General features: G+C 55.1%; 2 protein-coding genes across 2 annotated transcripts; both read right to left on the reverse strand.

Annotated features, from left to right (window-relative positions):
- Positions 1-273: 273 nt before the first annotated feature.
- LOC145529519 (uncharacterized) lies at positions 274-5,298 on the reverse strand. Its single transcript, XM_081550096.1, has 3 exons — positions 1,889-5,298; positions 1,177-1,489; positions 274-926 (listed from the first exon to the last, which is right to left on the reverse strand). The coding sequence occupies exons 1-3, from the start codon at positions 2,123-2,125 to the stop codon at positions 298-300; spliced, it is 1,179 nt and encodes a 392-aa protein (XP_081406222.1). The 5' UTR covers positions 2,126-5,298; the 3' UTR covers positions 274-297.
- Positions 5,299-7,916: 2,618 nt separating this feature from the next.
- LOC145529550 (uncharacterized) lies at positions 7,917-12,941 on the reverse strand. Its single transcript, XM_081550131.1, has 3 exons — positions 9,532-12,941; positions 8,820-9,132; positions 7,917-8,569 (listed from the first exon to the last, which is right to left on the reverse strand). Exons 1-3 carry the CDS (start codon positions 9,766-9,768, stop codon positions 7,941-7,943), a joined length of 1,179 nt encoding a protein of 392 aa, XP_081406257.1. The 5' UTR covers positions 9,769-12,941; the 3' UTR covers positions 7,917-7,940.
- Between the last annotated feature and the right edge of the window lie 2,600 nt (positions 12,942-15,541).

Below are 15,541 nucleotides of genomic sequence, written 5' to 3' on the forward strand. Positions count from 1 at the left end.
TCCAATGGAGTCTTACAGTAGGTGGAGAGTCCGAAAAAAACTCCTTCAGTCATTTCACTGAGAGTCATTGATTGGGGACACCAAGAATATAGGAAGGAATGCAGAAAGAAAAGATGAAATTGTGGTCAGGATCGGGGGGAGGGATGAACAGGGCCTGCTTGCCTTGAACCCAGGCTTTGTTGGCGGGTGGGGCATAAAGATCGAACGGGTCTGAAACTACAGAGTGGTGATGGTAACACAGTATCACCAGAGTTACACAACAGTGTTCCCAAATTGCAACAATGATGAAAAAGTTTACTAATCCCAACTTAACCAACAAAAATAGACGAAACCATACAAAAAGTAAAACATCACCAGAAAGGTGGAAACAAACCAAATGCAAAGCAGTTCAGGGGAAAGGAACTCCATGTCCCCTGGGGGCAGACCGAGTTGCCGGCGTCCACGGTGAGCAGACAGGGATGGAGGCTGCAGAGCCGACCGCTCCCCTGGACGTGGTGTTTCCGGCAAGGGCTCTGGGTCTCTGTCCAGAGCGGGGGCTCGTTCTTCCTGCAGGGGCAGGTGAGTCATCGTCGGCGTCTGGGTGTTGCGCGGGAGCCAGGGCAGGCTCTCCCTGCCGAGGCGGTGACTCCTCCTCTGCCTCGGGTTCTCCTGCCAAAGCCCGAGCAGGTACAGGTGCACGTGGAGGTGGAGGTTCTGGCTGAGGGGGTGGGACATCAGTGCCTGGGGCTGGGGGTCCTGCAGGCACGGAGATGCGATCTGCCCGGTGTGCTGGCCAGTACCCAGCTGGCCTGGTGTCTCTGCGAGGGCAAGTCTCGGTTCTCCATCTGCCCTCGGTGGATCCCTGGGTCCTGCACCTGGAGCCACCACCTCTGTAGGCACAGGTCTGGGAAGTGGAGCCTGGTTCCAGTTGGAGGCCAGTGCTAGAGCTGGGGGAGAAGCAAAGTTTGCCCACAGGCCAGCCTTGGCATGTGCGTATCCCGGGACAGAAAGCTTCCAAGAGATTCCGAAAGAATACCCAGGGTCGGATGTCTTTTGGGACTGAAGTGTGCAAGATGGGGGTGGGGGTGTGAGGCCAGCGCTTGCTGCAGGCCCAGCAGCATCTTTCGGGGACTCGTCCCTGTGTAGCTCAGCACCCCCTCCCCACACACTCCCGTGCACCAGCCCCAGCGTCCTCACCTCTGTGCTCTGGCGTGCTGGGCTCCAGGTCCTCCTGCTGCCTCAGAGGCCGGGGTTCTCGGGACTCTGGGTCGGAGCCGGGTGTGCTGAGCTCCGTGGCAGCCTCAGACTGGGCCGCCGGGTGTATCCTGGGCGGTGTCTCGGCAGCAGGCCTTCCCCGCCTCCGCTTCGCCCCCGGTGGGGCTGATGCCTCCGTGGGCACGCTCACCTGGAGCCTGCACTGGGCCTCACGGGCGGGGGGGTGGTGCTCCGACCCCTCCCTCCGGGAGGTGGACGGGCTGTCCCCGTCCTCGGCCTCATCACGTGGGAAGCTCTGCAACGACAGTGACCGTCAGCCAGCCGTGCTGGGAGTTTTCCGAGCTGGGCCTGGCCAGTGGAGCCGCTGCTTCTGCCTGCTCGAACTTCTCTTGCCAGAAGGGTCAGAGACGTGTGTCTGCTCAGATCCCCACCCGGGAGGAAAGAGACCCACCTGAGGGTGTGAGGTCAGCCTGGGCGGCCGGCGCTGCCCGCACTCTCCCCATCCCAGCCAGCCTGCTCTCCCCTGGGGTGTGGACACAACTTGTCCGCAGGCTTCTGACCCCACATCCGCCTGGGCTTCCTTGAGGGAGACACACCCCGAGAAACCCGCATCCACACACACAGGCAAAGGACCCGGTGTTTCCGGGTGGCATGGGAGAGGTGGCCTGGCCCGGCCTGGGGCTCCCCGTGTTACCTTTCTGTTTCTCCGGGCAGAGGGCCAGAGGCCTCTCGGGGGTGCCCTGAGCCAACGTCGACAGGGTGCCCACGCACACTGCCTGTGAGCTCTCCTGAGGCCCCGGCCTCTGGGCAGGGGCAAACAGCAGAACATCCTGGCAGCAAGAGATCTGGCTGGGGGCTCCTCTCCGCTCTGGAGGCCTGGATACCCGGGTTGCGGGTTCTGTTGGGTTCTGTTGCCGGCAGGTGACATCATTTCCTGGGGTTCGTGCTGAGGTCCCTTCCCCAAAACTTCCCAAGGGAATCTCTGGGTTTCTGACTGCTCGACCACCCCCCTTAGGCCATGTGCAGGCACAGTGACAGCCACACAGCCCAGCCCACAGCCCTGGGGAGGCCTGGGTGCAGCCAGGGCCTGAGCTCCGAGGACCCCGCTGCTCTCAGACCAGGCTCCTTCTTCTCATAAGTGGTGTGGCCCTGGACAAGCATATGCCCCTCAGGGTTTCCCCAGTCTCTCCATCTGCAGAGTGGGGGTCATTCTCCCATCTGTTTCCTAGGTCTGTCGGCCTACGAGCAGCTCCGTGCCTCTCCACCTGGGGCCGATATCACGTGGAGCTTGTGCGCCGAGACTTCAGAAAGAAAGACTCCATCCAGGGCTGACACAGCACAGAATGGGGCAGAACGAGGCCTGGATGCGCCGTGGTACCCAGGAAAAGGCACCGCCCCTCCTGACTGTTTTGAGACCCCGCATCCAAGTTGGAGGCCCGAAAGGAAGACTCGAAGGTCTCCCTCTCTTATAGAAAAGAGTAGCCAACTTTCTGGTCCTCTGTTTCCATTGAGATTCTGTTCAAGTGTCCCAGCTCGGCTTCTGCGGGTGGCTGAGCTTCTAATGGCTCCCTGCGTTCTTGTCTTTTCCTCTCCAAACCTTCCGTCCTTTTCCCCCTTCTGGGGTGGATGGGCGCTGTCATTGCTTCTACCTTCGAGACAGATTGATGAAAAGTCTGGACCATCGACTCCTTTCCTCTCTTTGGTTCCGTGTCTCTCTCTGGCTGTGTCCCTCTCTTTTCCTTTCTCGATTCAGTCTGTGTCTTCCTCTTTCTCTCTCGTGTGTGGATGGATGGATGCTAGGAATGCACATGTATATGATTAGATGAGGGTTATGTTTTAGGGATGGGTTAGAGGGAGAGAAAGGCTTTAGGTCGGAGTTGGTCATGGGGGAAGGGTCAAGGGTGGTGGTGGTGTGTCTTGGAATCTGAGTGCTGTGCATTCTTCGTCTCTTTCCATATGAACCCCTTCTCAGATACACCACTTGCAAGGAGTCTCTCATGTTCCGTTTCCTATCTTTTGCATGTGTGAATGCTTAGCTTCTCTGTTGTGAAGAGGTTCCATTGGATGGAAACCCATTGGTGTACTTCGTTTCCCTCTTTCCCTTACTTGAAGAGACCCATTTCTACCTCCGCCCAGCAAATGGCAAGGAGACTCTGATGTTAAGGAGCCTTTGACCTACGCTTCTTTCTAGCTATCTCATGACATCAGTCTTTAGGGTGAGGTTTTTCCCCGATATTGAGGTGGTGTGAGATCAAAACCAATAGCGTTCTTCAGATGTAGCTGTCTGGTTTTCCCATGGCCATTTATTGAAGAGGCTTTCTTGTTCCCATTTGGATATTCTCCCCTTCTGTGTCAGAGATGAGTTGACCATGGATGCCGGGGTTTGTTTCTGGACCCTCAACTTTATTCCATCGATCTGGATCTGTGTGTGTTGTTGTATTCCCAATAGCATACTGTCCTGCTGCTGCCGCTGCGGCTAAGTCACTTCAGTCGTGTCTGACTCTGCGCGACCCCATGGCCTGCAGCCTACCAGGCTCCTCCGTCCAGGGCATTTTCCAGGCAAGAGTACTGGCGTGGGTCGCCATCGCCTTCTCCGATACTCTCCTGAGGATCCTAGTTTGGTCGTCTAATTTCCTCTCACACAACCTTGGATGTCCGTATCGGGGCTTTTTCGTCGGATTGTATTGACAATTTAGGCTCTTTTCTGTTTCCGTAACCCCTTTTGCAATTCTTTGTTCGGTGCGACAATGCATTGGCATTTGGGGAGGAATAGCGTCCAAGCTGTGGATTGCCTTGTGGGGCTGTGACATCATTTTCCCAATAGGAATTCTTTCAAGCCCTGAGCACAGCTTCTCTTTCCAGTGATTGGTGTGGGCTTGATCTTCCTTCTTCCATCTCTCGCCGTTTTGTGAGAACAGGTCCTTCCTTCCCTTCTGGGTTAGATGGACTCGTGGGTATCACTTCAGTGAATGGCATTGTCAGTGGGGGTGATAATTCCCTTCTCATTGGAAGACTTTGCTGTGAGTATTAGAAATGCAAGTGATTTCTCTTCCCCTTCCTCCCTGTCCATCTCTCAGAGCCACCGGGAAACAGAGGCCTCATCCAGGGTCACACAGGCCTGAGCGAGTGCAACTAGACTGTTGTTTCTTCAGGCCCTCAGTGCTGGACATCATCCGGGATACTCTGTGTGTGTCTTCCTCAGTCTGGTGTCCCTTCAGACCTTTCCCTAGTTTTCACAGGCTTGTTGTGTTGGTGTTCTTTGTCTGTTTGGAGACACATCCTTGAGAAGCTTTGTGTTTCCACTCATTCGTCTCGCGATGTATGACCTGTCTTTTGCTTTTGTAATGAGGTCTTTCCCACAGTAGATATCTTTGATTTTGCAAAGTCCACTGTATTCTCTGGGTTGTTTTGTGGACTGCCTTTTAGTTTTGTGTGTGAAGACTCAAAGCACGTGTCCGGTTTCTGCTCATTGTTCTTCTAGATTTGTGACAAGTTTTCATGGAAACTTTGTCTAGGGATAACTGGAAGTGAACTCGGTGTAAGGTGTCCAGTCTCCATCTCCATTCATGTCATGCCCTGCAGTTTCCAATTCCCTGTTCCTGAGTGGTTTTGGAGACCTTGTGGGAAGTTTGGTTGCATGGGAGTTTGCATTTCCACCTTGAGTAGATTCCCACTGTTCCGCCCTCAGGGACACTGTCAAGGGGGAGTGAGGAGCAGCCTGCACTTCCAGCAGTGACCACACGGTGGGGCGAGTGCTGCTCTCCCCTCTGGGAGCCCCAGGCCACAGGCATCCCAGTGAGGAGCCAGCTCTGTGCTCAGCTGAAAGGAGTTAGACTCTCAGGAGCCTCTGAGCCCTTGCCTTTGGATCACCCAGGGTGGGCATTTACTGTGACAGAAAAAAATTGCCCTGAATTCCATGGACGGAAGAGCCTGGCTGTGTAGAGTTCGTGAGTTGCCGTGAATCAGACACAACTGAGGACACAAAAACTCAATAGACTAAAACACTTTTGGGGGGTGGGGGGAGTGAAAGGGGGTGATGTGGGGTTTTTTTTGTCGTATATAATAGCCAAGGGAAATCTAGTTTAAACCTAAATTCACATAGATGGGAAAGGTATAGCTCTCCGTCACCCTATTAAAAAAAAAAAAAACTACTTAACTTTTCTGAAAGTTTATTTAGTAGCTTCCTTGAGCAGTTCATTGTGAAGCTTTTTTTTTTTTTTTCTGTGACATTGGCCTCATTAAAAAGTACGGTTTGCCTTTACTGGATAATTTTGTTCATTGGTTTGTTAGGGTATCTTGGTAATATTTGTGTTTCCTGGGGAGCATGGTCACATGACCTGGCCCTGGCCAATCGGTGCGTTCCAGCTCCCTGGCCACTGTGATTGGCTCCGGACTGGGGCAGTGCCCAATCGGGGCCCAGGGCCGGGCCTCACGTTGGAAGCCAGGGGAAGACGAGCTCTCGTCCTGCTGGGGTAGGGGAAGGGGTGGGGCCGGGGGAGGTCAGGCTCCAGCAGTGGGAGGGGCTTGAGGTCCGCCTGCGGCAGTTGGTGACCTTCCTGCTCCCCTCAGGGCAGAGCCGCCGGCCTGAGAATGAGGGCGCTGCTGAGCCCAGGGGCTGGGATGGCCCGTTGCTGCTGTGGTCCCAGAGCTCCACCCGAGACCTGAGGGAGGCCATCTGCCCGTGAGTCCTCTCCCGCTTGTCTGTCAGCTTGTTTGAACCATGCTGGGTTTTCTGCCCAGCCGGCTAAGGGGAGTCCCTGGAAATGCAAGGGTGTGGGTTTTGGCAGACTTCAGGGAAGACATGCCAGATGAGCCTGGGAGACTCCAGCTTAATCTGGATTCAGGAAATATCTCTTCGGGCCAGCTAGTAATTGTAGGATAAGCCTAATGAGTCTTCACAGGATGAAGAGAGTAACGTGCCAAGGTAGCAATCGATGTCCTCATTCGAGAGGATGATGAAGCTGGTGCTCAGAGAAGGGGGGAACTTGGCCACAGCCAGGAGGTGTGCACCCAGACGGAACCCCCAGATCCGGCCATTTGAGCTCAGGGAGGCCACTGGTGTGGCTTGTCCCTGTGGCAGGGGCCGAGGCACGCAGCCCACCCTGATTCCTGCGGGGGCCTGACTTGGGAAGTGCCATCTGGTAGCTTTGAGACTCACCAAACCAAATTGCACTGGAGAGAGGAAGGACACCTTCCTTCATCCACCCCCCACCCCCGCCGGATTCCCACATACCCTGACCCCTTTCTCTGGATTTCGGAGCCATTTCCAGAGTCCCGCTCATATGACCTCATTCGAAGTGCACTGTGGACGAGCTGCCATCTGCAGCTGCTACCACAGCAGCCAAGGGCTTTATCTCCCGAGTACCTCCCTTCCTTTGGAACTTGGGGGCCCTCTACTCCCCACTTGCACACCACAGACCTTTGCTGAGGATTGTGGGGACCCTCACTCAGTTTGCAGCACGTTGTAGCCATCCCTGTCCTCTCAATACCTCCCTTGCCACTCAGCTTGTGAGCTCCTTTGGAGCAGCGTGGCCCACCTGGCTGCAACGGCAGAGACACAGCTGACAGTGAAACAACAGCTTCGATCTGACAGCCGGAAAGCTCTGTCAAAAGGGACCTCCCTCTTCACACCGCAGAGGCTGTAGGAGCCGCCAGGGTTTGGGAACCGGTGCTGGGGCCAAAATGACTCCACAGCTGTTTTCCTTCCTGGGGAGGGTTCTGGCTCGAGTGGGAATGGCTCAAGTCTCCTAAGGTTCTGAAAGCCCACTGTGTGCAGATTCACGGTACACAGAGAGGAGAAGGTGGAGTCCTGCCCTGGAGGTGGTCACAGCTCACGGATGAGCCAGGCAGGCAGGCAGGCAGGCAGGGCATGAGAACAGCTGAGCTGCCTTCATGAGTGAATGGTGTGGGGGCAGAGGAAGAGAAGCCGGTCTGCTCCCTCATGTGGTGCCCAGGGCAGGTTGTCCCCAGAGGAAACCCTTACGACGGTGAGGACTCTCACTGCTGTTTCCCAAGGGGTTCCGTCGGTGCGTGTCTTCCCCGGAGCGGTCAGGCCGTCTCTAAAGTACACTGGCCATGGGCATTGCCTCTCCTTGGAACTTCCCATGTGTTTCTCTTTTGTATGGAACAGTGATTTTTCTAGAGGGGTTCTGGGCCACAAGGTTGTTGGGTCATTTGCTAGCCTTCTGTCGTGAAGAACGCTTTCCTGGGCGTTGGGGTGGTTTGTTGTTCCAGCTCCCTTTCTTGGCTTCTTTTGGGAGCTGGTGCAACAAGAGGAGCTCAGCCTCTGCCTTCTGGCTGAGATGTCACCCTTCAAACAGCAATGCCTGCCTGGAGATAATGATGGCATTTGCCAAAAGGGCTTCGTTTGGCACATGATATCTTGAAAGGACGTACACCGTCCTTTCAGCTATCAAAGGCTAGTTCAAATGACATAAAAATGAGAACTCTCCAATGGAGTCTTACAGTAGGTGGAGAGTCCGAAAAAAACTCCTTCAGTCATTTCACTGAGAGTCATTGATTGGGGACACCAAGAATATAGGAAGGAATGCAGAAAGAAAAGATGAAATTGTGGTCAGGATCGGGGGGAGGGATGAACAGGGCCTGCTTGCCTTGAACCCAGGCTTTGTTGGCGGGTGGGGCATAAAGATCGAACGGGTCTGAAACTACAGAGTGGTGATGGTAACACAGTATCACCAGAGTTACACAACAGTGTTCCCAAATTGCAACAATGATGAAAAAGTTTACTAATCCCAACTTAACCAACAAAAATAGACGAAACCATACAAAAAGTAAAACATCACCAGAAAGGTGGAAACAAACCAAATGCAAAGCAGTTCAGGGGAAAGGAACTCCATGTCCCCTGGGGGCAGACCGAGTTGCCGGCGTCCACGGTGAGCAGACAGGGATGGAGGCTGCAGAGCCGACCGCTCCCCTGGACGTGGTGTTTCCGGCAAGGGCTCTGGGTCTCTGTCCAGAGCGGGGGCTCGTTCTTCCTGCAGGGGCAGGTGAGTCATCGTCGGCGTCTGGGTGTTGCGCGGGAGCCAGGGCAGGCTCTCCCTGCCGAGGCGGTGACTCCTCCTCTGCCTCGGGTTCTCCTGCCAAAGCCCGAGCAGGTACAGGTGCACGTGGAGGTGGAGGTTCTGGCTGAGGGGGTGGGACATCAGTGCCTGGGGCTGGGGGTCCTGCAGGCACGGAGATGCGATCTGCCCGGTGTGCTGGCCAGTACCCAGCTGGCCTGGTGTCTCTGCGAGGGCAAGTCTCGGTTCTCCATCTGCCCTCGGTGGATCCCTGGGTCCTGCACCTGGAGCCACCACCTCTGTAGGCACAGGTCTGGGAAGTGGAGCCTGGTTCCAGTTGGAGGCCAGTGCTAGAGCTGGGGGAGAAGCAAAGTTTGCCCACAGGCCAGCCTTGGCATGTGCGTATCCCGGGACAGAAAGCTTCCAAGAGATTCCGAAAGAATACCCAGGGTCGGATGTCTTTTGGGACTGAAGTGTGCAAGATGGGGGTGGGGGTGTGAGGCCAGCGCTTGCTGCAGGCCCAGCAGCATCTTTCGGGGACTCGTCCCTGTGTAGCTCAGCACCCCCTCCCCACACACTCCCGTGCACCAGCCCCAGCGTCCTCACCTCTGTGCTCTGGCGTGCTGGGCTCCAGGTCCTCCTGCTGCCTCAGAGGCCGGGGTTCTCGGGACTCTGGGTCGGAGCCGGGTGTGCTGAGCTCCGTGGCAGCCTCAGACTGGGCCGCCGGGTGTATCCTGGGCGGTGTCTCGGCAGCAGGCCTTCCCCGCCTCCGCTTCGCCCCCGGTGGGGCTGATGCCTCCGTGGGCACGCTCACCTGGAGCCTGCACTGGGCCTCACGGGCGGGGGGGTGGTGCTCCGACCCCTCCCTCCGGGAGGTGGACGGGGTGTCCCCGTCCTCGGCCTCATCACGTGGGAAGCTCTGCAACGACAGTGACCGTCAGCCAGCCGTGCTGGGAGTTTTCCGAGCTGGGCCTGGCCAGTGGAGCCGCTGCTTCTGCCTGCTCGAACTTCTCTTGCCAGAAGGGTCAGAGACGTGTGTCTGCTCAGATCCCCACCCGGGAGGAAAGAGACCCACCTGAGGGTGTGAGGTCAGCCTGGGCGGCCGGCGCTGCCCGCACTCTCCCCATCCCAGCCAGCCTGCTCTCCCCTGGGGTGTGGACACAACTTGTCCGCAGGCTTCTGACCCCACATCCGCCTGGGCTTCCTTGAGGGAGACACACCCCGAGAAACCCGCATCCACACACACAGGCAAAGGACCCGGTGTTTCCGGGTGGCATGGGAGAGGTGGCCTGGCCCGGCCTGGGGCTCCCCGTGTTACCTTTCTGTTTCTCCGGGCAGAGGGCCAGAGGCCTCTCGGGGGTGCCCTGAGCCAACGTCGACAGGGTGCCCACGCACACTGCCTGTGAGCTCTCCTGAGGCCCCGGCCTCTGGGCAGGGGCAAACAGCAGAACATCCTGGCAGCAAGAGATCTGGCTGGGGGCTCCTCTCCGCTCTGGAGGCCTGGATACCCGGGTTGCGGGTTCTGTTGGGTTCTGTTGCCGGCAGGTGACATCATTTCCTGGGGTTCGTGCTGAGGTCCCTTCCCCAAAACTTCCCAAGGGAATCTCTGGGTTTCTGACTGCTCGACCACCCCCCTTAGGCCATGTGCAGGCACAGTGACAGCCACACAGCCCAGCCCACAGCCCTGGGGAGGCCTGGGTGCAGCCAGGGCCTGAGCTCCGAGGACCCCGCTGCTCTCAGACCAGGCTCCTTCTTCTCATAAGTGGTGTGGCCCTGGACAAGCATATGCCCCTCAGGGTTTCCCCAGTCTCTCCATCTGCAGAGTGGGGGTCATTCTCCCATCTGTTTCCTAGGTCTGTCGGCCTACGAGCAGCTCCGTGCCTCTCCACCTGGGGCCGATATCACGTGGAGCTTGTGCGCCGAGACTTCAGAAAGAAAGACTCCATCCAGGGCTGACACAGCACAGAATGGGGCAGAACGAGGCCTGGATGCGCCGTGGTACCCAGGAAAAGGCACCGCCCCTCCTGACTGTTTTGAGACCCCGCATCCAAGTTGGAGGCCCGAAAGGAAGACTCGAAGGTCTCCCTCTCTTATAGAAAAGAGTAGCCAACTTTCTGGTCCTCTGTTTCCATTGAGATTCTGTTCAAGTGTCCCAGCTCGGCTTCTGCGGGTGGCTGAGCTTCTAATGGCTCCCTGCGTTCTTGTCTTTTCCTCTCCAAACCTTCCGTCCTTTTCCCCCTTCTGGGGTGGATGGGCGCTGTCATTGCTTCTACCTTCGAGACAGATTGATGAAAAGTCTGGACCATCGACTCCTTTCCTCTCTTTGGTTCCGTGTCTCTCTCTGGCTGTGTCCCTCTCTTTTCCTTTCTCGATTCAGTCTGTGTCTTCCTCTTTCTCTCTCGTGTGTGGATGGATGGATGCTAGGAATGCACATGTATATGATTAGATGAGGGTTATGTTTTAGGGATGGGTTAGAGGGAGAGAAAGGCTTTAGGTCGGAGTTGGTCATGGGGGAAGGGTCAAGGGTGGTGGTGGTGTGTCTTGGAATCTGAGTGCTGTGCATTCTTCGTCTCTTTCCATATGAACCCCTTCTCAGATACACCACTTGCAAGGAGTCTCTCATGTTCCGTTTCCTATCTTTTGCATGTGTGAATGCTTAGCTTCTCTGTTGTGAAGAGGTTCCATTGGATGGAAACCCATTGGTGTACTTCGTTTCCCTCTTTCCCTTACTTGAAGAGACCCATTTCTACCTCCGCCCAGCAAATGGCAAGGAGACTCTGATGTTAAGGAGCCTTTGACCTACGCTTCTTTCTAGCTATCTCATGACATCAGTCTTTAGGGTGAGGTTTTTCCCCGATATTGAGGTGGTGTGAGATCAAAACCAATAGCGTTCTTCAGATGTAGCTGTCTGGTTTTCCCATGGCCATTTATTGAAGAGGCTTTCTTGTTCCCATTTGGATATTCTCCCCTTCTGTGTCAGAGATGAGTTGACCATGGATGCCGGGGTTTGTTTCTGGACCCTCAACTTTATTCCATCGATCTGGATCTGTGTGTGTTGTTGTATTCCCAATAGCATACTGTCCTGCTGCTGCCGCTGCGGCTAAGTCACTTCAGTCGTGTCTGACTCTGCGCGACCCCATGGCCTGCAGCCTACCAGGCTCCTCCGTCCAGGGCATTTTCCAGGCAAGAGTACTGGCGTGGGTCGCCATCGCCTTCTCCGATACTCTCCTGAGGATCCTAGTTTGGTCGTCTAATTTCCTCTCACACAACCTTGGATGTCCGTATCGGGGCTTTTTCGTCGGATTGTATTGACAATTTAGGCTCTTTTCTGTTTCCGTAACCCCTTTTGCAATTCTTTGTTCGGTGCGACAATGCATTGGCATTTGGGGAGGAATAGCGTCCAAGCTGTGGATTGCCTTGTGGGGCTGTGACATCATTTTCCCAATAGGAATTCTTTCAAGCCCTGAGCACAGCTTCTCTTTCCAGTGATTGGTGTGGGCTTGATCTTCCTTCTTCCATCTCTCGCCGTTTTGTGAGAACAGGTCCTTCCTTCCCTTCTGGGTTAGATGGACTCGTGGGTATCACTTCAGTGAATGGCATTGTCAGTGGGGGTGATAATTCCCTTCTCATTGGAAGACTTTGCTGTGAGTATTAGAAATGCAAGTGATTTCTCTTCCCCTTCCTCCCTGTCCATCTCTCAGAGCCACCGGGAAACAGAGGCCTCATCCAGGGTCACACAGGCCTGAGCGAGTGCAACTAGACTGTTGTTTCTTCAGGCCCTCAGTGCTGGACATCATCCGGGATACTCTGTGTGTGTCTTCCTCAGTCTGGTGTCCCTTCAGACCTTTCCCTAGTTTTCACAGGCTTGTTGTGTTGGTGTTCTTTGTCTGTTTGGAGACACATCCTTGAGAAGCTTTGTGTTTCCACTCATTCGTCTCGCGATGTATGACCTGTCTTTTGCTTTTGTAATGAGGTCTTTCCCACAGTAGATATCTTTGATTTTGCAAAGTCCACTGTATTCTCTGGGTTGTTTTGTGGACTGCCTTTTAGTTTTGTGTGTGAAGACTCAAAGCACGTGTCCGGTTTCTGCTCATTGTTCTTCTAGATTTGTGACAAGTTTTCATGGAAACTTTGTCTAGGGATAACTGGAAGTGAACTCGGTGTAAGGTGTCCAGTCTCCATCTCCATTCATGTCATGCCCTGCAGTTTCCAATTCCCTGTTCCTGAGTGGTTTTGGAGACCTTGTGGGAAGTTTGGTTGCATGGGAGTTTGCATTTCCACCTTGAGTAGATTCCCACTGTTCCGCCCTCAGGGACACTGTCAAGGGGGAGTGAGGAGCAGCCTGCACTTCCAGCAGTGACCACACGGTGGGGCGAGTGCTGCTCTCCCCTCTGGGAGCCCCAGGCCACAGGCATCCCAGTGAGGAGCCAGCTCTGTGCTCAGCTGAAAGGAGTTAGACTCTCAGGAGCCTCTGAGCCCTTGCCTTTGGATCACCCAGGGTGGGCATTTACTGTGACAGAAAAAAATTGCCCTGAATTCCATGGACGGAAGAGCCTGGCTGTGTAGAGTTCGTGAGTTGCCGTGAATCAGACACAACTGAGGACACAAAAACTCAATAGACTAAAACACTTTTGGGGGGTGGGGGGAGTGAAAGGGGGTGATGTGGGGTTTTTTTTGTCGTATATAATAGCCAAGGGAAATCTAGTTTAAACCTAAATTCACATAGATGGGAAAGGTATAGCTCTCCGTCACCCTATTAAAAAAAAAAAAAACTACTTAACTTTTCTGAAAGTTTATTTAGTAGCTTCCTTGAGCAGTTCATTGTGAAGCTTTTTTTTTTTTTTTCTGTGACATTGGCCTCATTAAAAAGTACGGTTTGCCTTTACTGGATAATTTTGTTCATTGGTTTGTTAGGGTATCTTGGTAATATTTGTGTTTCCTGGGGAGCATGGTCACATGACCTGGCCCTGGCCAATCGGTGCGTTCCAGCTCCCTGGCCACTGTGATTGGCTCCGGACTGGGGCAGTGCCCAATCGGGGCCCAGGGCCGGGCCTCACGTTGGAAGCCAGGGGAAGACGAGCTCTCGTCCTGCTGGGGTAGGGGAAGGGGTGGGGCCGGGGGAGGTCAGGCTCCAGCAGTGGGAGGGGCTTGAGGTCCGCCTGCGGCAGTTGGTGACCTTCCTGCTCCCCTCAGGGCAGAGCCGCCGGCCTGAGAATGAGGGCGCTGCTGAGCCCAGGGGCTGGGATGGCCCGTTGCTGCTGTGGTCCCAGAGCTCCACCCGAGACCTGAGGGAGGCCATCTGCCCGTGAGTCCTCTCCCGCTTGTCTGTCAGCTTGTTTGAACCATGCTGGGTTTTCTGCCCAGCCGGCTAAGGGGAGTCCCTGGAAATGCAAGGGTGTGGGTTTTGGCAGACTTCAGGGAAGACATGCCAGATGAGCCTGGGAGACTCCAGCTTAATCTGGATTCAGGAAATATCTCTTCGGGCCAGCTAGTAATTGTAGGATAAGCCTAATGAGTCTTCACAGGATGAAGAGAGTAACGTGCCAAGGTAGCAATCGATGTCCTCATTCGAGAGGATGATGAAGCTGGTGCTCAGAGAAGGGGGGAACTTGGCCACAGCCAGGAGGTGTGCACCCAGACGGAACCCCCAGATCCGGCCATTTGAGCTCAGGGAGGCCACTGGTGTGGCTTGTCCCTGTGGCAGGGGCCGAGGCACGCAGCCCACCCTGATTCCTGCGGGGGCCTGACTTGGGAAGTGCCATCTGGTAGCTTTGAGACTCACCAAACCAAATTGCACTGGAGAGAGGAAGGACACCTTCCTTCATCCACCCCCCACCCCCGCCGGATTCCCACATACCCTGACCCCTTTCTCTGGATTTCGGAGCCATTTCCAGAGTCCCGCTCATATGACCTCATTCGAAGTGCACTGTGGACGAGCTGCCATCTGCAGCTGCTACCACAGCAGCCAAGGGCTTTATCTCCCGAGTACCTCCCTTCCTTTGGAACTTGGGGGCCCTCTACTCCCCACTTGCACACCACAGACCTTTGCTGAGGATTGTGGGGACCCTCACTCAGTTTGCAGCACGTTGTAGCCATCCCTGTCCTCTCAATACCTCCCTTGCCACTCAGCTTGTGAGCTCCTTTGGAGCAGCGTGGCCCACCTGGCTGCAACGGCAGAGACACAGCTGACAGTGAAACAACAGCTTCGATCTGACAGCCGGAAAGCTCTGTCAAAAGGCACCTCCCTCTTCACACCGCAGAGGCTGTAGGAGCCGCCAGGGTTTGGGAACCGGTGCTGGGGCCAAAATGACTCCACAGCTGTTTTCCTTCCTGGGGAGGGTTCTGGCTCGAGTGGGAATGGCTCAAGTCTCCTAAGGTTCTGAAAGCCCACTGTGTGCAGATTCACGGTACACAGAGAGGAGAAGGTGGAGTCCTGCCCTGGAGGTGGTCACAGCTCACGGATGAGCCAGGCAGGCAGGCAGGCAGGCAGGGCATGAGAACAGCTGAGCTGCCTTCATGAGTGAATGGTGTGGGGGCAGAGGAAGAGAAGCCGGTCTGCTCCCTCATGTGGTGCCCAGGGCAGGTTGTCCCCAGAGGAAACCCTTACGACGGTGAGGACTCTCACTGCTGTTTCCCAAGGGGTTCCGTCGGTGCGTGTCTTCCCCGGAGCGGTCAGGCCGTCTCTAAAGTACACTGGCCATGGGCATTGCCTCTCCTTGGAACTTCCCATGTGTTTCTCTTTTGTATGGAACAGTGATTTTTCTAGAGGGGTTCTGGGCCACAAGGTTGTTGGGTCATTTGCTAGCCTTCTGTCGTGAAGAACGCTTTCCTGGGCGTTGGGGTGGTTTGTTGTTCCAGCTCCCTTTCTTGGCTTCTTTTGGGAGCTGGTGCAACAAGAGGAGCTCAGCCTCTGCCTTCTGGCTGAGATGTCACCCTTCAAACAGCAATGCCTGCCTGGAGATAATGATGGCATTTGCCAAAAGGGCTTCGTTTGGCACATGATATCTTGAAAGGACGTACACCGTCCTGTCAGCTATCAAAGGCTAGTTCAAATGACATAAAAATGAGAACTCTCCAATGGAGTCTTACAGTAGGTGGAGAGTCCGAAAAAAACTCCTTCAGTCATTTCACTGAGAGTCATTGATTGGGGACACCAAGAATATAGGAAGGAATGCAGAAAGAAAAGATGAAATTGTGGTCAGGATCGGGGGGAGGGATGAACAGGGCCTGCTTGCCTTGAACCCAGGCTTTGTTGGCGGGTGGGGCATAAAGATCGAACGGGTCTGAAACTACAGAGTGGTGATGGTAACACAGTATCACCAGAGTTA

Source organism: Giraffa tippelskirchi, chromosome 12 (assembly GCF_054371585.1).
Source record: "Giraffa tippelskirchi isolate mGirTip1 chromosome 12, T2T-mGirTip1v1.2.pri, whole genome shotgun sequence".
NCBI lineage: Eukaryota > Metazoa > Chordata > Mammalia > Artiodactyla > Giraffidae > Giraffa > Giraffa tippelskirchi.